General features: G+C 38.9%; 1 protein-coding gene across 3 annotated transcripts in view; it reads left to right on the top strand.

Moving 5' to 3' along the window:
* Positions 1-393: 393 nt before the first annotated feature.
* adamts10 (ADAM metallopeptidase with thrombospondin type 1 motif, 10) overlaps positions 394-23,932 on the top strand; it is a 44,256-nt gene continuing 20,717 nt past the window's right edge. Inside the window, exons 1-8 of one of the 3 annotated variants that reach the window (XM_086090192.1) lie at positions 394-538; positions 8,910-9,296; positions 12,528-12,670; positions 12,751-12,960; positions 15,656-15,824; positions 16,115-16,317; positions 20,168-20,251; positions 22,183-22,328. In XM_086090192.1, coding sequence (XP_085946318.1) covers positions 9,194-9,296; positions 12,528-12,670; positions 12,751-12,960; positions 15,656-15,824; positions 16,115-16,317; positions 20,168-20,251; positions 22,183-22,328 — 1,058 coding nt within the window. In that variant the 5' untranslated portion in view covers positions 394-538; positions 8,910-9,193. Of the gene's footprint in view, positions 544-942; positions 966-8,909; positions 9,297-12,527; positions 12,671-12,750; positions 12,961-15,655; positions 15,825-16,114; positions 16,318-20,167; positions 20,252-22,182; positions 22,329-23,932 lie in introns of those variants that run through there. The other 2 variants (XM_086090193.1, XM_086090194.1) reach the window with 2 other exon arrangements.

Genomic DNA, 23,932 nt, shown 5'->3' with positions numbered 1-23,932 from the left:
GCCAAAAAGAAAAACAAAGACTGTACAGGTGGCAGTCGACGCCAAAACTAGTCCAGGTAAACAAAACCTTTTTGTCTTTAAAAAGAAAAACAAAGACTGTTAAGATGACGATTGTTATTAATACTAATTATCTTTATCATTCATATTAAATTATTTTTTAATAGGAGCAAAATGGCAAGTATTTTATGGGGCCGTTATATAAGATAATAATTGGACAGTATGAACAACAGGAAAAGGGGTGCTGTGTGGAAAGAAAACTTACCGCCAAATACAGTGTATCCCAAGTACAGTAACCATATTGAACTGTTATGTATTACTTCCTGATTGATTTTATTTTCTAATTTCAACCGGAAGTAGAGGTGTAGCATTATAGCTAATTTAAGAAGGCTCTATGGTGCTGCTGGGGTGACAGAGAAGGAGTCAAGTCTCCTCAGCTCAGCTCAGTCAACCGCCGGCGCCTCCTCCGCTCTGAGACGGTGAAAGGAGACGGTTCATAGACAGCGAGCGCAGCGGAAACTTGTGCAGAGGACACGGAGAGGTAAGGTCAGCAAGCCCAGGTACTCTTCCGGCGCAAAGACTCAAAACCCGCTCAAATGACACAGATTTTAGAAGCTCATTCTCCTGATTTCTAGTGTTTCCTACACAGTGTTTTTATTGTTTTTATTTTTTGTTTAGTTGTGCTACATTAAAATGTCACTAAGGCTAGCTAGCACAATGATGATTATTTATTCAATTCACTCTTTTTCTCCGAATTACTGTCTCCTTGTTGCCTAATGACAGTCAGTGTGAGTGTGCGCGCGCGAGCGCGCGTGTATGTGTGTGTGAGAGAGAGACGGACGGACAGACAGACAGACAGACAAAGGTGACCACCAGCTGACATCGGGTACACGTGTGAGGGGGAAACCAGCTTGGGGAAGAACTTGGAGCTTCATGATTATGATTGACTGTTTGAGCAATACATTGATGTGAGCAAATGATCAATTATTAAGTCATTATTGTGTGTCTTAAATATTGTGGACCCATATTTACATGCATTATCTTGAGACAATATTTGCAGAAATTAAGTCATACAAATATTGGGATTGATTAGATCAGGTACAGTGGGTGATTGGTTCTGCTTAACATTCTAAGGTCGGGGGTTCGAACCCGTGCTTCCTGTGTGGAGTTTGCATGTTCTAGCCTGCATGTAATGGGTGTATTATAAGTCATCACTGTGAATAATATTAGACTTCCCGCTTATCTATATATTCAGGAGTTTTGACTGGGATTTGGCTAATATGAGCTCGCGGTTGGTACGTCAAATAACTTATTTTTTTTTAAAGTGTAAAGATCTAATTTTGATGACTGCTTGTAATATATATATTTTTTAATTTGTATTTCCTAACTATAACAATATGTACTATATCTATCTACAAACATAGCAATTTAAAGCAATGATTTTTCTAAATGCTTTAAAAATAATCTAGACAAAGTTTAGCATGTTGACCTGGTTGGTTTGTGTTTCAATTTGCAAAATAATCGACCATACCTTCTCTAGGGTGTACTGTACTCAAATTCAGCTCCAGTCCACACGTGACCCTAATGGGAATAATCGGTGCAGAAAATAGATGGACTTTTTTTTGTTGCATGTTGGATGCACACATTTTCATCGCAGAAATGCCAGTGCTCTCCACCAGAGGACACTGACAAGCACTTTCCAGGTCATACATTGCCAACTACTGTGGTCTATTGAAGTCGATTCTGTCTTGCAGCACCGTTGGTTCTTTGTAGATACGACTTAGATGGCAGCATTAAAGAAGATTCATGTTGATGATTTGAATAACATTTGATGGAGAATATGAGCTTCTGCTGTGTGTGCAAAACTGTGTCCTGACTCAATCCATGTCGAGTCAGCACTCTCTCTCTCTCCCTAAATATTGTTTCAGATTTACAAGGCACATTTGAGTGAGGGGTTCATGTTGGAGGTTCTCGGGCCTGTTTATGTTCCCACTTTTCATCTGCACTCTGTTTATTTGGGGAAATGGAGAGAGGAATGCCTGCCCCTCTTTTCCTCTGTCTTTATACCAGACGCAGAGTGAGAGTTTAGTCTGAGATAGATCCCCCTCTGCTTTGCATTACTCCCATCACCTGTTCAGGGGTTTCACGTGGAGATGTCTTGAAAATATCGGGGAGGGGAGGGAATTCAGGACAGCTATGAAGGAATAATTGGTGCTGAAGTAGTCTGAAACGTTGCATCTGACTTGTGACATTCTTACGGGCCATTTGATCCTACAGCCTCAAGGTCTTATTAGAAGAAGGGAAGCCGCACCGCCACTTTAATGCAATAATAAACTGAACCTGAGAGAGATAGAGAGGGGGAGAGGGAGAGAGAGAGAGGGGGCGCTAGACTCAAAGTGAGACTGAGGGACACTTAGCATCTGTTTGCGCCACACAAACTACTCTGACTCGGTCATATGGTTTAGATTAGCGAGCTAGTTTTCAGATAGCCGCACACTATCTGGCAGCAGTTAAAGACAAAGACAGCATAGTTTGCCTTTTCTTTTTTCTTTTTCATAAACTATAAACTCACTGTACAGCCCATCTCACACTTAGTGCTGCTCCGGCTTCCTAAAAAAAGATTTGTCAAATGGCTTCTGCGCCAGCTAGCATCATTACATTGCGAATTTGGCCCAGCCTTCAATTCCCACCCAATTATCCTGAGTGGTCCAACTTTTCTCCCTCTCGTTAGCACAACGACCTCTTTCTTCTCTCCTTCTTCTTTCCCCTTTTTTGCAAATCACGATTGCTCCGAAAACTGTGTGGCCTGTCTGCAGCTCGGTCCAATTTCTTTCTTGTCTAACTACGCTCTAGTCCAAGCTTCGTTAGATGTCTTCATCCAAACAAGGGGCATGCACTCGCTTGGCCTTGTGATGAACATTTTTATTTTGCCTTGGGGCATGGATTTGCAACCTGCGGCTCAGGAGCCACATGTGGCTCTTTAGTCCCTCTCTAGTGGCTCCCTGTGGATCTCTAAAAAAAAATGTAGAAATGAGTTGTTGTTTTTTACATCTATTATATTTACATTTACATAAAATATTATTAAAATTATTTTGATTTCAAAATGAAAAATAAAATATTTTAAAAATGTCACAGTCCAAATAGGTAAGTTGTCAGAAAGAGAAATGAAAGATATACCAAAACGTTTTTTAAATTACCTAAAATTTTTTAAAAAGTGACCATATATTGTTCAAAAACAAAGGAACGGCAAAAAATTACCATAAAATATCGATGATATTGCCAGAAATGTCAGAGAATTGAAGAAAAAAGATAGAAAAAAAGGTAGAAAAGTAACCATTAAATGTCCAAAAACAAAAGAAGGCAGTGATCATAAAAGTACACAAAATTGCCCCCAAAAAGACAGAAAATTGATTTGAAAAATGGCAAAAAAAGAAAATGTTAAAAAAGTAACTATATTTCCCAAACAAAAGAATAAATCCCCCAAATTACCATAAATGTACACAAAATTGCCAAAAAAGTCAGGATAAAAAAAGATGCAGAAAATAATACGTTCAAAAATAAAATGTCCAAAAACATGAGAAGACATCTCAAAAATTACCATAAAATGTCCACAAAAGTGTCAGTGTGTGTGTGTGTGTGTGTGTGTGTGTGTGTGTGTGTGTGTGTGTGTGTGTGTGTGTGTGTATATATATATATATAATGTCCAAAAAAGTGACAAAAGAGGCAGAAAAATGCAGAAAGAAATGTCAGAAATTTGACAGTAAGGCAGAAAAGTTTAAAATGTATGAAAATTAAGTCTAAAAAAAATAATAATCCAAAAATGGAAGAAGAAAATGAATCTCAAAGTATCGGACTATGTATATTTTCTGTTATGGCGCAGCTCTAGGTGTTGGGCCCTCAGTACACACACACTAACACACTGTTTCGTTCATCACAATATTAAAATGTTTTGCGGCTCCAGACAGATTTTTGGACATTTATTTGGCCTAAAATGGCCCTTTTAACAGTAAAGGTTGTTGACCCCTGCCTTGGAGGGACCACGCGAAATGTACGACAATGTCACATCTGCAAGACGGCGTTTTACGACTTTATCTCTCACCGTGGGAGGTTTTGAGAAATAGTACATGCATGTTGTTGTGTGTCCACAAATCATTTTAAGAAGCTTGACTTAAAAGGCGACTGCATTGGGGAGGTCTAGTTTCCTCCCTCTAGGTCTAAAAAAAACAAGATGAGAGTTGAGGTAATGAAAAGCACTTGATATCAAGCTGCAAGTTTAATAAGCCCCTCCATAAATTGAGAGTGGGAGCAGAGGTAATGAAACGTAGTGGACTTGGGCTTGTGCAGGAAATGACTGGGAGAAAGCCTGAGGGAGGGGAAGAGAGACTTTCACTTGTTCCACATAGTGTAGAAGAGAAGCAGCAACAGTACAAAGAGCACTCAGTGTTTTACCGTACCATCCCAGTGCTGCTTAATATGACCATAAGACAATAATGTACATGGTGCCATTCCTTCGTGCTATATTCAGCCAATGGCGCTCTCAGCTGCCCTGAGCAGGTCACTCTCTGCTGTCTATCTTCCACTCCCCAGAGCTTTGCTGTGATTCCCCCCTCTTTTTCACGAGGAAACTTGCTCCCTTGCTCTCGTCACCAAAAGGTTTCCCATCTGCTTCCGATTACCTTTGGCTGCAGTTGGTGAGCTGCCAGCCATCTGGGCCCGTGTGGCGTCTCCGTTTGCTCTTCTCTCCCCCAGACGGCTTGGAGGAAAGGAGGGAGGGGCAGACTTTTCGAGGAGTGAGAAGTGTAGAAGTTTAGCTGACACTGCAATGTCGAGTAGGAAAAGTCAGAGTCCAGTCAAAGAAAGGGGTCCCGATGAAAATGAGACTCCTGCGTTCCCTTAGCCTTGTAACTGGCAGAAGAGAAGAGAGATAACATCGTTATTTTATTTTATTAATGTCACAGTAGAAGAAAGCAGAATGCAAATGAGAGTAGTCCGGAAAGTGTCGATGAGAGTCTCACATGTCCATCTTTTTGTTTATGGAGTTACGGCCACATGTGATACATTGACATCGTCAAAGAAACTCCAAGATAAACCGTAGACTGTCTAGGTACAGAAGTCCATGGATTTCTGCATATGTTTCAATCTCAAAAGTAGAGTGCCAGCCAATTTACAGAATTATGACAAAATTTTCAAGGCTCACAGAATATTGTATTTTATGATTATGTAAACAGAAACTACCAATTGAGAGATCACGCTCTATTTTTTTCATCACAAATAAAGCTTGCGTCTATGTTCTTCTTTTAATTAAAACATTTTTTTTTTTACTTATCAGCAGTAGAATACGTTTTGATTTCACTGAGTCATAAAAAAGACCCAATGCTGACATCTGCTGGCCATATTTAAACGTTTTTCTTTTTAACTTTCTCAGCATAACGATCAAACCAGAGCTGCTTTAGAATTTTCTCTGCCCATTCCATTTGAAAAAACTAAACAAAACAATTTACGTCATTCCTCACTAGGTTTCCCATGGCCGACCATTCACGTCAATGGCACTCAAAGTGTGAAAAAAAAGGCAAAGTGCGCCACAATAAAGCCTAGGCGTATAGACTTAGTCGAGTTGCAATTAGTCTGAAATTGAGCTTTTGTAGAATAAGTGTGCTTTATTTCAAATCCAGCATAATTGGTTATTTTGATGGTGCTGCTGTCTGTAATTTTCTGGTGATTAAGACGTTGACATTTTCGGATAATAGTACGCAGATGACAAAGCTGCTGCTCACCATGGTAAAGCTTTACTGTACATTGAGGTTATGTCTCTGGCATCCATGCGCAACGACGTTTCAATGTGCAGCTCTGTGGCCGTTCATATCCTGCAGTTGAAAGCTTCTAAGCTATACATCATTATAATCGCCTCTGTGACATTTATTTATGCACGGCTGCTTTCCATCTTGAACTCCTTGCCATATATTTAAAGTCACTGTGAATTCCAGAATGAACGGGGTAGCATGTCACTCAGATAGCACCAGCATCATCAAGTGTGAACTGTTTGGTATGTCAGAATATCATAACAAGAACAGGCTGTGCAAATAGGCTGGATCCCATTCTAATAAAATAGGTAAACTTGATTGTAATGTGCTGACACGGTGACGAGTGGTTAGCACGTCCGCCTGACAGTTGAAAGGTCCTAAGTTCAAATGTCCTGTGTGGACTCTGCGTTGTTCTCCTTGTGCCTGTTTGGGTTTTCTCCGGGTACTCCTGATCCCTCCTAACCTTGCTCTCGTAAGATGTATTCTCGCGGTATTTGTGAGTTCACAAACTCCCGAGAATCCATCTTGTACCGTTCCCATTGATTTCCACCAATACGAACCACTGGTGGTTCGGATCAATCACAGAGCGACATTGTATTTGGGGGCGGGATATGCAGCTGTGACGAAAACAAGAAGCGCCGAAGCCGTGGGAAGAAACAAACCAAACATGGCGACACCGGTGAACGAATGCATCAACGATGCAATTAATAATTTTTTCTCGCTAAATTAGTCTCTTGTATCCGCATATCAACATTGCAAAACCGACAACATAAACTCAACGCCATGATATCAGCTAGTCACAACAGTCGCATGTCGGTGACAACATTTTCATCCTTTTCTGTGATTGGTCGAAACAAAAGTTAGGTAGACATGCACACGATTCTGCTTCGTCCAATCAGCTCAAAGTGTTGTACAGCATGCCCCGCCTTTCCCAAGCAAATCAACGCGGGGCAGTCCGTGACTGATATTGTGGAGAACTCCCTCGAGTGAAGCACAAATCAATCTGGCTATTGCCAGGCTAGTTTCCTCCCACATTCTAAAAACATGTGCCGTATGAGCTTTCATTCATTTGCTTCATGGAATGTGTTTGAAAATCTGAAAGCTGTTTGATGGGTGACATTATGGCGTCTGACGACTTTACTTTTCATAGACATCTATTGGCAAACCTTGTCTTCCTTGATAATTGCACGGTGCACCATGTTTTGTTTTTTTTGGTTCAGTAAAAAATAGTAAATTAGCCAGCTTTGGATGTTGCGCCTCAAAACAGTTACAGTTTTTCCATTGCAGTGCATCTGGTACTCAGTGTGGTGTAGCAAGACTGCACAATTTACACTGTAACTTTGTAGAGGCATGACATATTGGTGAAGGAAGAACTAATAAAAAATAATAATTGTGAGATTCAGAAATGTATTTAAAAAAATTAAACGGTCTGTTGGTAACAAATGCCATCTTCTGAGTGCTAGCAAATATCCTGCTAATTGAAAACACATGAACAAAGAAACACAAATTTAGCACAGAGCTCCACAAATATTTGTTCACTTTTGTTAACAGTACAAACTTGACAGAGGTCTGCACAAGGGTTATACATAGTTTTGGATTTCTTATTATAGTTATCTTTTTAAAAGAGACAGTGTGTAGAAATTTGTGATTTTTCAATGTTCATTAATAAAAATAAACTACTATTTTCAATAATATATATTAAAAAAAAGTTCTATCACATCAACGTACACTTGTTTATATTATCGTAGGTCTATTATTTACTAATTATATTACACAAGTTGCGCCCCACCTTACAGAAGTTTCACCGGCATCTTTCCGCTATGGATACCTGAAAGAAACAAACGTAATAATTGGTGGTAGGTTCTCTGTGGCACCGTAGTGTGCGTGCTTCAAAAGGCCTGCACTTTGAATTTAGGTCATTACATTCTATTAGTTCACCACTAGATAGTAAAAATTTCTACACAGCGTTCCTTTAAAATTCAGATATTTTTAAAGAATTTTAGAGCTGGTTTGTATGTTTTTGTTTTTGTTGAAAATGCTTCGTTTTAGTTTTTTAAAATCCATTATTATTATTAATTTTAGTATTAGGTTTAGTTTATTATTATTATTTAAATATATGAAGTATTTGGTAAGTGAAAGATAAAAAAATGTTGCTCAGTATATGTGTTGTAATAAGTAAACGAAATAGTAAACAACAATTCTCAAACAATTATTTTTCCTTCCTTCTTCTGTACAGCAATACCAAAATAAATACATTTAAAATTAACTTGAAAGTTCATGTATGATATAAATTGGGAAAAATGTAAACAAAATACATTTTCACTGTAAATAAAGTTATTTATAGTTAGTTTTTTACAAATAAAATTTAGTTTCAAAAAATCATCTTCATTTTTATTTTATTTCGTTTACGAAACTGTTTTTTCAGTTATAGTTGTAGTTAGCTTGTTAGTTTTCATTAACTACAATAATCTTGGTCTGCACTCTTCTGAATGCCATTCTAGGTAGCCTTAGGCTTGACGAATCGTAGCGTTTATCTTATCGGCCCTTAACATTTCCTCCTTGTCTCACATGGACTCTAGTATGGGAGCAGTTGACTTGCCAGAATGTCAGCCAATTATAAGCCGCACAGTCAAGCATTCAGCCTGCAACTCACTCAGCCATGCAACCAACAGAACGGCCAGCCAGCATAGCGGTGATGGCAACCTGCTGCTCCTCTCAAATTGGCTCATTTTATCCCCAGATCTCTGACATAATACCCACTTAAGTCCCTGTTTGGGCATTAAGCACAGCTTTTTACAGCATCAATGCTTTCTTTGTGTTTGAACTCTTTCCGGTGGGCAGGCAGCTTAAGGAGTGAGGCACGGGGGGCCTCAGGTTTGAACTTGCTGTTGTCTTTGACCATCAGAGTGAAAGATAGGGTGTTTAGCCTTTGCCAAAGCCAGGATTGATTAGCTTTGAGACATGCAATACTCAGTGGTGAGCTCAAGACCGTGACCCTTTTCACTCTGGTTTACGTATTATAGAACAGCTTTATTTCTCACAAAGCCTACATTTGCCTTGTTCCATCCTGTTCTCCAATTTCCCTCATGCAGTTAAACTTTCCTTTTACAGGGCTGCGACGAGGAGTTTGTTCCTGTATTAGCCTCTGAACTGGTTTCCTCGAGGGTCTGTTTACGTCTTGAAGCCTCCTACTGGATCCATCATTACTGGCTGAGAGACGCTCCAGAGAGGCTGCCATGTCTGACTGCGCATTTCCTGAAGCCATGGCCAATCAGAGCGTCGTGCTGTCCCACTGCTAGGCGAGGGGGCACCAGAGAGGACAGGAGACATGTTGGGACCAAGGCCCGGGGACCACTGCACTGAATTCTGTTACTATAGCTACTACTGTAGTAACCATGGAAACGCTATGGAGGACTGCTCTGATCTGCACTGTCGTTGTCGTCATGGGTGCCGCAGAGGTCGCAGGTGGTCGCAGAGATGAGTTTGCACAGTCACAAGGTGAGAGGAGACGGTTACGACTTAGCAGCTAACTGTAAACCCAAACATGAACTCTGCCAGCGAGGTCTACCAGGCTCACCTATCTGTGTCCAGTCATATTAAAATAAAGCTTAAAAAGAAACTTGGATGCAAAAATGTTGCAATTGCAGGGCACTTGATAAGATATATACAGTACAAGCAAAATATTTATACATATCATCATACATGTTTGATTATTGTATGGTTTGAATCTTGCCAAAATGCTTGACAAGTTCAAATCCCATGGGCTTCATCAAATGGTTGGTGGCTCATGCACACCGCCTCCCTTGCATTTCCTGAACCCCCCCCTTATAGATCTGACATTTGTAGAACAGACGCGTTGCCGCCCACTTCGCATTTCACCAAACAGATCCATGTCGCTCAGCGCCCTCCCACACACACTTGAGTCTAGAATTACCCAAATCCCCCTAAGGCAAAGAGTGTACATGTCTCGCCATCCTGAACAAGGATGTAACTGTATATTTCCTAAACATGACCTCTGACCCCATCACGACCAATTGTGCTAAACGTGTGCCATTCTGCATGATATAAGTTTTCTTTTGCAGGAAGTTTTTGTTTGAGGTGACAAGGTCACATATTTTAGTATTTCTTAATATAATATACAGTATCACAATAGAAGAATATTAAATTATTTATCCTGGGACAACAATGAAATAATATAGAAATCAAGTTCAATGTTTGCAACAGAAAATTTATGAGAAAAAAAAGTGTACTGGTAGGCTGTTGAAAGTGTCTTTTCTATGTTTATGGGTCCAATGGTGTATGGTTGATTTTGTTAGTGTCTGTGTATTTATGTAGGTACATGAGAGGATTAATATGGCTATTCAGACAGCCGGCAGCAATTTTGGGCTGTTTGGGTACCTTTACTTGTACTGCTCTTTAGTTGATTTGGAACAGCACAAACAATGTAATTTCCACTCTAGGATTACATGTATTATATAAATAGTATCACGTTTAGCTAAGTTAAAGCAATTCAAACACAACAAGAACACAAAAGGCTCAAATGAACCCAAGTATTATTTTCATTAATGTTTTAGTGTTTGCACTAAATCTCAAATTTAATCAAACTGAAGAAAATAAATGTTACATTAAATACATTTAATACATATTATATATTTTTAATTAATTACAAATAAATACAATTTAGTTAAATACATATTAGATATGTAAAGAAATACACATAAATTGGGTCTGCTTCAGTGCTTTTCATTGACTCACATAAGCTTATGATCAGGGATGTTTGATACCATAACTTCACTCTTCAGTAGTCACCGATACCAAGTACTGAGACCACGAGTACTTTTGATACATACAATTTCATGCAAATAAAAACAATGGTATAGAATTTTAAATAAAGACCTCATATCCCAATTTAGTATTTTGTCTTAAAATTGCGTGAAATTAATGGAAATTTTCCATTTTTTCTCATTTCTAGCTGGTATCGGCCACCATCGCGAGTACTGATACTTGAAATAATCAGCCCGATACAAATACCTGGTATCGGTACTCGCCCATCCCTAATTATGATGCAATATGACCAATTAAAACCCTTGATATATCGGCACAAGTTAGTCAAGTTCCCATCCACACTACGGAATCACACTGACTGTGCCCAGTTGGCATTATTGTAACAAGAATGGACCATTTTCAAACTGTTGCAACTTAAATAGACAGTGCTAAAGCAGTTTCAGACTAACAAATGCACAAAACGGCCACTTGAAAAAAAACCTCCTATTACAGATACAGTAACAAATGACATATTCATAAGATAATGATTATTTACAATTTCCTGTAATTCCCTCGTCATCCTTTCAAATAAGTGCTATATTTTTACAAATGTTCCGCTCCTCTTAAGAGCTCACCACTGTGAAAGTCTACAGGAAACTCCCTCCGCATTTATTGGTGTTTCTAGTATATCACTCTAGATTACTGCTCTTGTGACTTTTGTTTCAAAAAGAGGCTTTTGGTATGAGAGGCTGTTGACCTCATGCCCCGCGTAGAGGGAGGACCATTTTCCATTCAGAGTATTTCCTTCCACTGCTGATAAGAGAAACCAGGGTGATGCCCTGCTCATAGATGTTTGGGAGCATTTATGAGATGGCCTAAATTTAGCACACAATTCCATTGTCATGAATTTTGATGTATGAAAACATTCAATCTGCAGTTTAAAACATAAAATTATATAAAAGGAATGTAATGCTGTAAAAAAATAAATAAAGGTGTTTCTTAGTCAGAAAACGTTAGTGCTAAAACAACACTGCTTCACCAGAAAACATCATAGAAAGTGTTGAAAACAGATGTTACTGTCACACTTTTTTTTTTAAGATATGAAGTCAAGGGGTGTGTCTGCATGCTTGTAGAATCATGTGCAACCAATCAATATATGAACATGAGAGCTGTCATCACTGTCTAACCATGCATGTAAATGTCTCCTGCTAATTGGTTGAATGTGGTTAAGACACGGTGGTGTTGTTCTGTTAAAATACCCAAACATTGTACTGCAACATCTGTTGCAAATGTATTGCTACGTGACTTGAAGCAACTCTAAAAGCAACGCAGACACACTATGAGGATCTTTTTGAATTGTTGTAAATTAAATAAGATTAATTGTGGATTTCATTGCCTTTAGTGTTAAGGTAATAGCACCTGTCTGATATTTTGTGAGAAGAGGAAATACTTTTTAAAAAAAATATTTATTTATTTATTTATGAGAAATTCTTGAACCATGTGTATCAGCTGCCGCTTTCCAGAGGTCAGACTTTGGATGTGCGACTTAAGTTTCTGTAACTAATGCTATTTAGTGCTTTGTGTTTTTGGACTATAATTCCCTTCCATCAGACGTTAGTACAAATTAGGACAGACCAATCACAGCTCACCTGTTTTTTTAAGTTGAGCCGTGATTGATCGTTACCTGAGCCCCGAGCAACGGTGATGTCATTTTCAGTCGACAGCAAGTGGCAAAATGGCCGCCCCGAGATGGATGAAAACGGGTGGATTTTGCTGCTTAACTCATATTCTACAAACGCAATATTAATCAGAATGCCGTGTTTAGAGACTAGTGGGGGCACATACATCATATTATTGTAAGGAACATTTTTGGGTTGACTTGCCCTTTAAAAGTAGTGTGTGATGAATCAAATATCTTAGTGACCTTATTTTAAAAATGTACTCTTATTTTGTCTCCTACCATAGCTGCCTTCCTGTCCAGTCTTGGTCAGTATGAGATTGCAATTCCAGTACGAGTAAGACCTGATGGAGAGACGCTGCACACAAAAGCCTCTCAGTACCGCAGAAGAAGACGCAGCACAGAAGAGACGACATCAATTGACACCTCTGTATAATTGTTTTTTAATTTTTAGTATCATAGCTATGAAATGTTGCTTACATTCAACCCTAACTTGTGTCTATCTCTCAGCTCTACTACCAGCTATCTACATCACGCAACAACTTCCTGCTGAACCTCACGCTGCATGCAGGCCTGTTATCCCGCCAGTTTAGGGTGGAGTACTGGAAAAAAGGCAGATTAGCCTGGAGTCATCCTTACTCTCCCCCCTGCCATTATGTTGGACACCTCCAGGACCAGCCACACTCCAGCAAAGTGGCCCTCAGCAACTGTAACGGCCTAGTAAGAGTGCAACTTCCCACTTTTTTACATCACCAATATACAGAGTGAGGTTGAAGATTAAAAAGCCAAATCATTTATGCATAAACAGAAACAAAATAGTTAGACTTTGAATTTAAGATAAATTTTTAGCACATAAATGAATGGAAATTGAAGTAATTGTCGCCATCATCTATCCATTTATTAGACCACTTATCCTGTTGAGGGTCACAGATGAGTTGGGGCCTGATGACTTTGGGGCAGAGATGGTATAACCGAAATAATCGAAACACATGACACATGTAGACAAACAACCATCCACATTCACATCTAAGAAAAATGTAGACTCTTAAATGAAAGCAGCATGCATGCTTTTAAATGTCGGAGGAAACCCACACACAGTCATGGACGTTGCAGAAGCAGAAATGGACACGCTGGAGTCCATGCAGAAGATTGAAGCTTGCAAAGTACAAGTAGACCTACTGGATGATGTAAAGTTGACCAAGATGATCACAGATCACCGTTGTTAAGTGCACACTTGGAGATTGCCTTCTAATGTCCATGTAATTGATTTCTACAGTGATTCAGAGGGTTCAATGCATGCTGTTGTCATATTTATGAATGGAATACGATGACATCCTCCACACACATCTACGGAGCTCAGAAACTGTCTGCCTGCACTTTGATCAAATGCACCAAAGTTGCGTTACAACACCTGCGCCAAAACTTAGACCTGCTCGTAGCTGGTCTAATGTCTAGTTCACTTTCAGTCACCAAATTGTCCTGTATGTGTAAAAAAAAAAAAAATAAAAAAAATAAGGCCCTTGAAAAATGGTCCTTTGGAACATAATTTACCATGGCACAGTGTAATGTAAACTTGCCATTGCACGAAACTCAAGATGCGCTCGTTTTTACGCGGTATAAAAGTAGAGCCCTCTGTCTCCTGTTTATATCTTTTCCTTCCACTTGGTGTCACTTCAGAATTATGTTTTGCTGAAAACTGTCATGAGCCAAAGCTATGGTAGCTCATAAGTAATTTAAAAAACAACACTAAATGCTCAGGGTGACGTCGGGGCAAAAAATGCATTGGCCGCATTAACTTTAAACTGATGTTAGTTAGCCTTAAAATATCACCCTGTGGTCTAGACCTCTGGTTTATCTTGATCACATTTGAAAGTGTATGCCTTCACTACATGCATATTTGAATGCTAATCTCATAAAGAGACATTCACAGTGTTTTACTGAAGGCACCAGGAGAAAACAAGTAGAAACCCTTTATACTTTGTCCCAACACTGAACCACAAGAAGGATGCATCCAAAGGCTTTGAAAATTGCAGATACATAATACCCAGTTGCTTAACACTGCTGAACAGGCATCTCTTAAATTTGGGAAATGTAGGAGCTCATTAAGTCAAGACAGCTCACAAAAAAACTTAAATATGTACTCAAGCAAACCTCTGAAAGTTTTGTTTATCCTTTTGTAAACTATTATTTCCATCTGAGCTGCCTCATGAAGTCACCTCCGGGCACCACAACAGAGGGACTTGCTGAAAGAGCAGCGATGTGTGAACGTTTTGAAATCTGACGCTAATCATTTTACTTGTCCAAGCGCATTTTCCTGCCGTCCTATCTCAGCGTAGCTGTGTATCCTCTCACCACACACAGCAGGCCCCGCAATAACACTTGCATGTGCAGTTGAGGATTAGATGCGTTCACAAAGCGTGAATAAACCGCACACTTAATTACTGTTGGGCAGGCCAGCATGAACACATTCATCCAGCGAGCGGGTGGTATGTCCATGGGAGCATCACTAACTTTATTATGGGATTAGATGCTCTTTGATAGCTGCCGCGGTGGATGGAACAGAGATGCTGGCGGGCACATCTAAACCGAATCTAAAGTGTTGTCACCCTGTGTGCGACGGGTTCATCTCGCTCTTCTCATGCATGCTTTCACATGGCTTGGTCTGAATGTGTTACATGTGTCTCATTCATGCTCTATGGGCTTTCCAACGAAGCCTGATAAGAGTGTATCAATGATGGATACTGTGACTACACAGTAATAGTATGCTATAGTGTAGCGGTAATTTTATCAGACATTTAAAAATTGAGTCTTAGTTTAGTCCAGTTTCAATCACGCTTGTTATTTTTTCATCATAGTTAGTCAGCCTCATCCCTTTTTTATTTAGTCGACTTTAATCCTAGCATTTTAGTCTTTACTTTAGTCTAAGAGAGCATAATTTTATTCGTCTAGTTTTAGTCAACAAAAACTGCCAACGTTTTAGTCTAGTTTTACTCAGGACAATCAGTTTACCCCTGTATTTTTATTTTATTTTTATTTTTTTGTCAGCAGATAATGATGAACATTTTGGATCTATAACTATTTCACATAAAATGTTCTCTCATCTTTTTGATGAAAAACCCATGCTACGAGCTAGTACGCTACATTAGCCAGCATTAGTTAGCAATCAGATTAACATTATTGTTAACATAGCTGTTGGATGAATGTTACGTCATATCTATAATTCACTTTTTATTTTTATTTATTTATTTATTTTATTTTATTTTAAACCTTTCACAGTGAATCCACCTCCTGTCTGTCCCATGTGTTTCTACAGGTTTGGTGTCACAGTGACAATTTAGCAGACAGGATTTTACCAAATCATATAATTTTTTACCTGATTGCGTGATTGTTTTTTGTTTTCTTTATGTCTCTGCAGCAGGGGGTGATTGTTGCTGGGGGGGAAGAGTACCTGATTGAACCCCTTATTTCACCAGCTAACCAAACCAAAACCGAGAGAGGCGACCAGGCTGAGGGGCGCCCTCATGTGGTTTATAAGCGCTCATCGCTCCGCCATCAGTACAAGGGCCAATCTTGTGGAGTCATTGGTAAGAATGGGAACCATTCTGGCCGGTTTTAGAAGTAGCAGTGAGGTCCAGAGTCAAACCACATGGCCAGCTGCATTGTTCACTGTGGTGGTGTCTAAGTTCCCACTTGTGACCGAGTCTGTGTTACAGGGCGTTGCTGATTCATTTTATGACAAATAAAAGTTAAAATAGCATAAAATGTAGCCTTTACGCAACCACTATTCTTGGAAAGTGTTTTTCAGACATCATTCTTCAGACTTAGTTGAGAGAATATGTGGTATTATTATTCAAATGTGCATCCTGTTCCTCAGATGAGAAGTCTATGAAGAGCTCATCATGGTGGCAGAGGACGCTAAAGACGCCTCCTCATCATGTCGGCCGAGGCCAGTTGCCACTGAAGCGCTCGGTGAGCTGGGAGCGCTATGTGGAGACGCTGGTGGTGGCGGATAAAATGATGGTGGGCTACCATGGTCGTAAGGACATCGAGCAGTACATCCTGGCCCTCATGAATATTGTAAGTTTTACTACACACAAGAAACACTTGAAGTTGAAGTATCAAGCTACCTGTCCACTTACCCCAATCTACCTGTCATGAATTATCATGAATTAACTGTAGATAATCAATTTTTATTTATTTATATATATTTTTTGAAATTTGAATTAATTTTCACAATTTTTTCACCATACTCAAGCCTGATTTTCTCCTGACCCATTTACACAAGAAAACCCTTAAATCAGTGGTGTCCAAACTTCGGCCCGGGGGGGGGGCATTTACGACCCGCCATCCATTTTTCAGCGGCCCGCGAAATATCCTACAAATGGCATTTGACACAGTTTCAAAAAATGTTTGGAGATGGTCAAAGTAAGAAGGTGGGTGTCGAAAAAAATAGATGCCACTATTACAAATAAATTGGTTTATATACTGTAGCATTTTTCTAGATATGCAAAAGCACAAATAAATTATTTGTACAATTTTTAGGACTAAGCACAATTTCTCTTCATAACATTATTGGCCCTTGCGTCCGAATAAATTCTTTGTACAATTTTTTTTAGAACTAAACACATTTTCTCTTCATAACATTATGTGGCTCCTTGCGTCCTTCTGATTTTCTGTATGTGGCCCTCAAATGAAAAAGTTTGGACACCCCTGCCTTAAATAGAACCTGTTTGACAAAATGAAGTTTTGATGTTAAAAAATGCCAGAAGCCAACGAAATTCAGGAACAAATGAGAAATAAAGGTATTGGCATATATCAGTCTGGAAAGCATTACCAAGTCATTCCTATTGATGATTGATGAGTCTAAAAGAATTCTGGGGATGGGGATCAATAAGCCATGACTTTTTCGGGAAAAAAAAGCTTTAGGGCTGCATCGAACCACGGTGAGAACCATTATCCACAAATGGAGAAAACATAGAACGGTGGTTAACAGCCGACCTATAGAAATTACCCCAACAGGACAGCTAAAACTCATCCAGGAGGTCACAAATAATCCCAGTACAATTTGTAAAAAAAAAAAACTGCTGGCCTTCCTCGCCTCAGTTAAATTGAGTGTCCATGATGACTTAACGATAAGAAAGACCCTGGGTGAAAATGACATTAATAGCAGGATTCCAAGGTAAAAAACACTGCTGACCACAAAGACCATAAAGGTTTATCTTGTGGAAAAGAAGAAAACAACATTTGAATGATTCCCAAGACTTTTAGGAGAATATTGTAAGGACTGACGAGATGAAAGTTACAACTTTTTGGAAGGTGCGCGTGCTGGTGGTAGTTTTGGTCTGATGGTCTGGGGCTGCTATAGACTGCTAAGGACTTGCTATGATTGATGGGACCTTGAATTCTGCAGTTTGCCAGAAATTCCTGAAAAAGAATGTTGGTCCATCAGTTTGTGACCTCAAGCTGAAGTGCACTTGGGTTCTGCAGCAGAACAACAATCCAAAACATACCATCAAGTCAACTTCTGTGTGGCTTCAAAAAAAAAAGAAGGTTTTGGAGTTGCATAGTAAAAAGTCCTGATCTGAATCCAATTTAAATGCTGTGGCATGACTTAAGGGCGCAGATGGGATTTTGGAGCTGGAGACGAGCAAAAATAATGAACATACTTACACAAACCAGGTATTAGGTTTAAGGCACAAACCAGGTATTAGGTTTAGGGGACAAGTTCTTTGTTACACAGTTCCAGGTAGCTTTTGAATATTTTTTTAAGTCAATCAAACTAAAAACGTAAATCATTTTTTTAATACTTTGCCTTTCACTCCCAAAACGTATTTATAAGTTTTTTTTAAATGTGTGTGTTTTTTTTAATGCTAGAGCATACAGAAGAATTTGTTTCATGCTTTTAAACATTTAAGTGGTGAAACTGTGCAAAAAAAATTGAGACAAGGGGAAATATTTTTCACAGCACTGTACTACCAGTATAGTAGCCAGTTGTGGTTATATGCTACATAGACAAAAGTAGACTCTATGCTTGCAACTCTATGAGAGCTTTTTGGGGAGACCCTTTCTGTTCCAGCATGATTCGATGGGTTTGCTATGTAAGCACTTGAGAGCCCTGACCTCGGCCACATCAAACACATTTGAGATCAACTAGAAGAGATTTTGAGTCCTCTTTCTAGGCTACTGACATCAAAAAGGCCCTTCTGGATGAATGCACAAAAGTACCCAGAGGCGCAAACATCTTGTAGAAAGTCTTCCCAGTAGAGTAGAAGTTAGAAACCAACTCCATATTTAGGCTTGTCAAGGAAATGCAAGTTTATTTATACAGCCCATTTCATACACGATGGCAATCCAATAAGACTGGGTATCGATTATAATTTCCTCAATGGATTCGATTTTGATTCACAAGAGTTCAGTCCGATTTGATTTTGATTTTTTTTCAGATTTAATTCGATTCACTTCACTTCAATCTAATATCGATTAATTATGGAACATTCTTCTTAAATATCAAGGACATGATCAAAACTCCACAAACATTAAATTCCAAATTATATTTTGCGGAAGCAGTAACTGGTTCAATGATTTAGTTTATTAATGAAAGTAGCACGTGTTTCACAAACATAAGTAAAGATGAGATGAAAATATTTTTACAATTCAAATCCAATAATTGTAAATATAAATAAAAATATTTTGAATTGTCTTAAAATGCAATAAGTCGGGTCTTTCATAAATGTATGAAAATACTTTTAAATTCATGTGAACAGTAAATTTCAAGAAAACTAAGATACAAAAATTAGCCTTTAAAATTATATTTTCTTATGAAATCATGGGAAAAATATATATTAAAATAATTGATTCATGCTTTTATCAATCAATATCAGGCTTGAAAAGGATCATTAAAAAAAACAGCCCTACAATTCAATGTGCTTTACATACTGTTAATACAAGAACAAAATAAGAAACCATCATAAAATATTAAAAAGTACAGAGAACACAATTAAGATGATTAAAAAAAAAACTGTATTAATCAAGCGGGTATCTGAGTTGGGTTAAAACATGTCTGCATAGAATGATATTATCGCGTCGGGCCAAAACCTCCTCAGACAAATGCCAAACTTTGTGTTAAATAAATAATATATATATATATATATATATATATATATATATATATATATATATATATATATATATAATTTATTTATATATATATATATATATATATATATATATATTGTTCGGTTCACGTGTTGATGTCATTTTTACTCATTATTGACCAATCTAAAGTGTTGCTCTCTTTGATGATGCAATGATACAAACATGGGTTTTTGGGGGTCTCCTGAAAAGTGGCGATTTTGTAGGTACCAGGTTTTGGCCTGACGTCAGGGATATGACGAAAGCAAATGTAAGCTAAAACTGGGCTGAACAGCTTGAGCTTGTAGGTTGTATTTTGTCCAGCTGCACCATTTTGTATCATTGGGAATCACTCAGCACCAACTTCCTCACGTATACCAATACACACACATTTGGAATGCGCCTAATGAATGGTTGTTTGATAGCTTTTTGTTGAATAGCAGGTTCTATACAAGCCGTTCTAGTGCTTTGGACCAAATTACAGTTGATGCCTGTAATGACAAGAGTACAGCTTGGGGTGCTAGTTGTTGGGGGTTTTTCATCATTCTTGGCACTTCAACTTGTAATGCTCACATGCAGAGCAGTCTTGAAATTTGCAGTAGAGTTTAGAAATCTGAGCTTTTTTTTTTTTTGCTCTTTTGTTTCTCACTGGACTTCATAGTTACCCTCCATCACTAACGCGAGACAGTTTTATTTTGAACATGTTGACATGTCTGTGTTTCTAACTGTTCATCTTTCCTCATTCTGTTGAAAAAGCTTTTTAAGACTGGTCTTTTCTTGTTTCCCTGGAGGTCAGGTTGCCAAACTGTTCCAGGATTCTAGCCTGGGGAATGCAGTCAACATCGTGGTGACACGACTCATCTTGCTCATGGAGGACCAGGTACATACTGTAACCTTTCCTGTTGTGTCCAAATTGTGTATTGGCTTTCCATTGAGGGTGTCTGGCGAGACAGTGCTGCAGGATGCAGTCTAATGTTGACCTGCTTGTGGTTTTATGGATGAAGATGTATTAAACTGTCATTACGATGTGGCTTTGAGGTTTCCTCAAGCTGTCCCAAAAGGGAAAGAGTAATGATTCATCCTTTACCTACAGCCTAAAAATTAGCTCCATAACTCACCACTTGGCTTGCGGAAATAAATGTTAGGCTCATTAGTGCTGTTATCCTTGCTCCAAGGATTGTTGGATTGAGGTTGGGAGGATATTGAAAGCAGTTTTGGTAAGAGCTTCTACGACTAGTTTCCAAGTCTGAGAAAAGTGCTCTGCCCCAGGAAAGACAAATCAGGAGCGTAGTGTGCCCAGAGAAGAGGGACTGTGGGATGAGACCATTCCATTTTTATGTCACCACATGCATTCCTTGGTTACAAGTTGTAGCCAGCTGTGGTCGGGAGGATACTCCTTTCCTTCTGCTCTATGTAATCGCATTAAACCAGAACGGACCCTCTCACTTATCATGCATCCATGCGTGTGATTGGATGCAGAGAGTGATTTAAAGCAATAAAATGGAAAGTTGAGGTCTCGCAGCGGCCTCTGCTGCCAGATGTGATGACACCGGGATGCTTAACTACAAGTCTTGGATTGTCTCAATGCAGCTAGCTTTGTATTTCAATCTCCAAACGGCCGTCCAAGAGAGCTTTCCTTTCAAATTAGCTGGTGCTCTGCTGTCACAGATCACCCCAATACTTTCCTCCACCTACTTCATCCTGCCAAGTATTCTTTTCTTCACCTCTCTTCTCAACAAAAGAGAAAACACAAACTGTTGGATGTCCTCCATTGTTATTTGTTTACTGTGTAACAATGCTTTCCTCACCAATGAATTCTGTATTGTGCTGAACAGTTGGGTTTCCATCCACCCATTTTTATTAGAATTTTCAAGAAATGCAAAAATAAAACTGAATGGAAATGCTAGAAATTCGGGGAAAAAAAGGCCTAGAATTAGCAAAAAAGTTTTTGCGCTTAGAGGGGGTGCGAATTTTGGCAATGGAAACAAATAAGTGCTGGCAAGATCGAATACACGTCGCATATTTTGACCAGATATTACGTCACACATACATTTGTAGTCCCAAAGCAATGTCGGACGATAAAGTAAGGTATATTTGGGGGAGGACAAAGCATAAATCTTTTTGGAATTAATTAAAGAAGGAAATATTAATGCAGTTTTAGATGGAAAACAGCAAAGAAACGCTACGGTTTATCTAGAATTAACAAAGAAAACTCGACGTAATCGCACGGTGCAGTCGCTCCCTGGTCTTTTTTTTCTTCTTTTAAATTACTGGTGGATCACATCTCTATGGTGTATACCGCCACCTACAGCGGCGGAGTCTCCTCTCAATATTCGCAAAAGAAGAACAGATGGAAATGGGCATAAGTCGTATGCCCTTTTTGCGCCTTTTCAGTAAATTCGCTTCAAAAATTCGAAAGAATTGGACGAACACCTGACCTTTAGTCACACTCATTATGTAGGCTGACGCAGCTGCCAGATCCATAAGGTTTAGCTCTGTATTGCTTAGTGGAAATTGGGCTAGAGTACCAGGCAGGCCTGGGCAAGGATAATACATTAAAATGAATGTTTGAAGCCTGTGTTCAGTCTGTCACCAGCAGAAAAGGAGACATATAATCATGTTTCTGTTATTGTTTCAGTCTGACTTTCATTATGATTTTCTGTTGACATGCGTCTTTTTCAGTCTGATGTCTGTGAAACAGGTTGTGTGAGGCATGATAAAGTACAGTATAATTCAAAATTGAGTTCAATTGATGTTGGATTTTTCCCTTAGTGCATATTTCCTCTTTTTTCTCTCTGTCTCCATCATCAGCCCACATTAGAGATTAATCACCATGCAAGCAAGTCTTTAGACAGCTTCTGCAAATGGCAGAAATCAATCCAGCACCGGAGCAGTTATGGAAACGCTATCCCTGACAATGGCATCGCTCACCATGACACCGCCGTACTCATCACCAGGTCAGGAATACAAACTTAATAAAACATCATGACCTGAAAGAGGATGACTCTGGATCTTCAAGCAAATGATTTTGTCTTTCCAAACAAGTGTTTCTTGAAAGAGGAACTTCCTGAGAAGTGTCAGGCTCTGCCTTGTCCATTCTCGAGTGACAACAGCTGGGTCTGCTCTGCTTGCCTCAGCATATCTGGCAATAGGTTATATGATGGAAGGAATAAAAAACAGATGTATTCCTTTCATTTATTAGGCCTGTAAAAAGTTTTTATTTGCTGAAATATAGGCATAGTGAAATATCATTATAAATGCTATTAAAAGATAGTTCGGAGAAGCATAACATTACACGCTAGAAGCGTTAACAGTGCCATGCCATAATAATAATAATTATTTTAAATATTTGATGTCCTTTTATCAGGTTTGCAAGACAATTTGGGTCAGAAACGAGCAGACTGTCCTTTTCCAAGCAATTTTTGTTGGTCAGAAATACTGATCTTGAATGGTTTCTCATTAATATTAAAAGCATTCAAAATATAAACTTTGCTCCAATTGGCTCCCTACTGATCTCAATTTGATATGGAAAACCGCTTTCCTCTGAATGGTTAGGCCCCACTATGTGTCTTGTGGCCACCTCTCTTTATTGTGTTGGCTCTGTTGGTATTCACCGGGTCAGAATTGTGCTGTTTGGCACATTTCATTGAAGATGCCCATCAAGTTAACCTTCTTTCACACGCTACAAATACATGTTTTAAGCAACATAGCCACATACAGTACACTGGTAAGTCCCACTTTGGTCGTCCGGATCATTGATAAGCACCGGCATTTAAAAAAATGAAATGGTAATTGGTTTACACTGCTCTGTCCCCTCATATTGCTTGCTTCGTGGTGGAACATTTTTCTTCCTTGGGGACCGGACTGCCGCTTTGCCGTAGCCTTGTCAGGGAGCACTAAAGCTGGCTACAATTTCACTGACGGCTTGATCCCCGGAGGAAAGCTTTTCCACCACGTGGCGCGCCATCCTTTGAGGGAGACTGAAGCGTAAGCAAAGCCATTCCCCACTGGTTCATAAAGGACACTATACACTGATTTCTTCTTTTTTTTTTAAATACCAGTACTCATCGATGATTTACAAGGGCTCGTACTGGCACCCAAAATCTGCATTCGCAACTCGTTTACCGTTTAAGCAGAAAATGCAGAATCAACTTGAATGAGGTATTAATTGCACTTTTGCTGAAACTCATGTCATAGTCCAAAAAAATGAAAACTACAATTTGACCATAATGGAGTGCAATTATAAATAGTGCACTCATATACAATACATACACAATAAGTTGTCCAAAGCACTTTACCAAGCCTAATATATTAACTTTTTTTGAAAACATATTGGAGTGTAATCTGTTTGCTAAAGCAGCCGCGTCAACCTACAGAAAGGTTTTTCTTTTTAGTTTAAAATAACTTCTTCTTCTACTTTGTCTTTTTTCACTTTTGGTAAAGTTTTAAATCCATCAATGTTCTGTTATGCCAGAAAGCTAGTGCTAAAATAACCAGAGAGGGTTAATCTCTCCGCTCCAACGTCAAAGTTTGAAAACTCCCTTCGTGCTAGAACATTGTC

Source organism: Leptonotus elevatus, chromosome 11, assembly GCF_054856555.1.
Source record: "Leptonotus elevatus isolate MCC_2025b chromosome 11, RoL_Lele_1.0, whole genome shotgun sequence".
In the NCBI taxonomy this organism is placed as follows: domain Eukaryota; kingdom Metazoa; phylum Chordata; class Actinopteri; order Syngnathiformes; family Syngnathidae; genus Leptonotus; species Leptonotus elevatus.
This window is presented reverse-complemented; position numbering and strand designations above follow the sequence as displayed.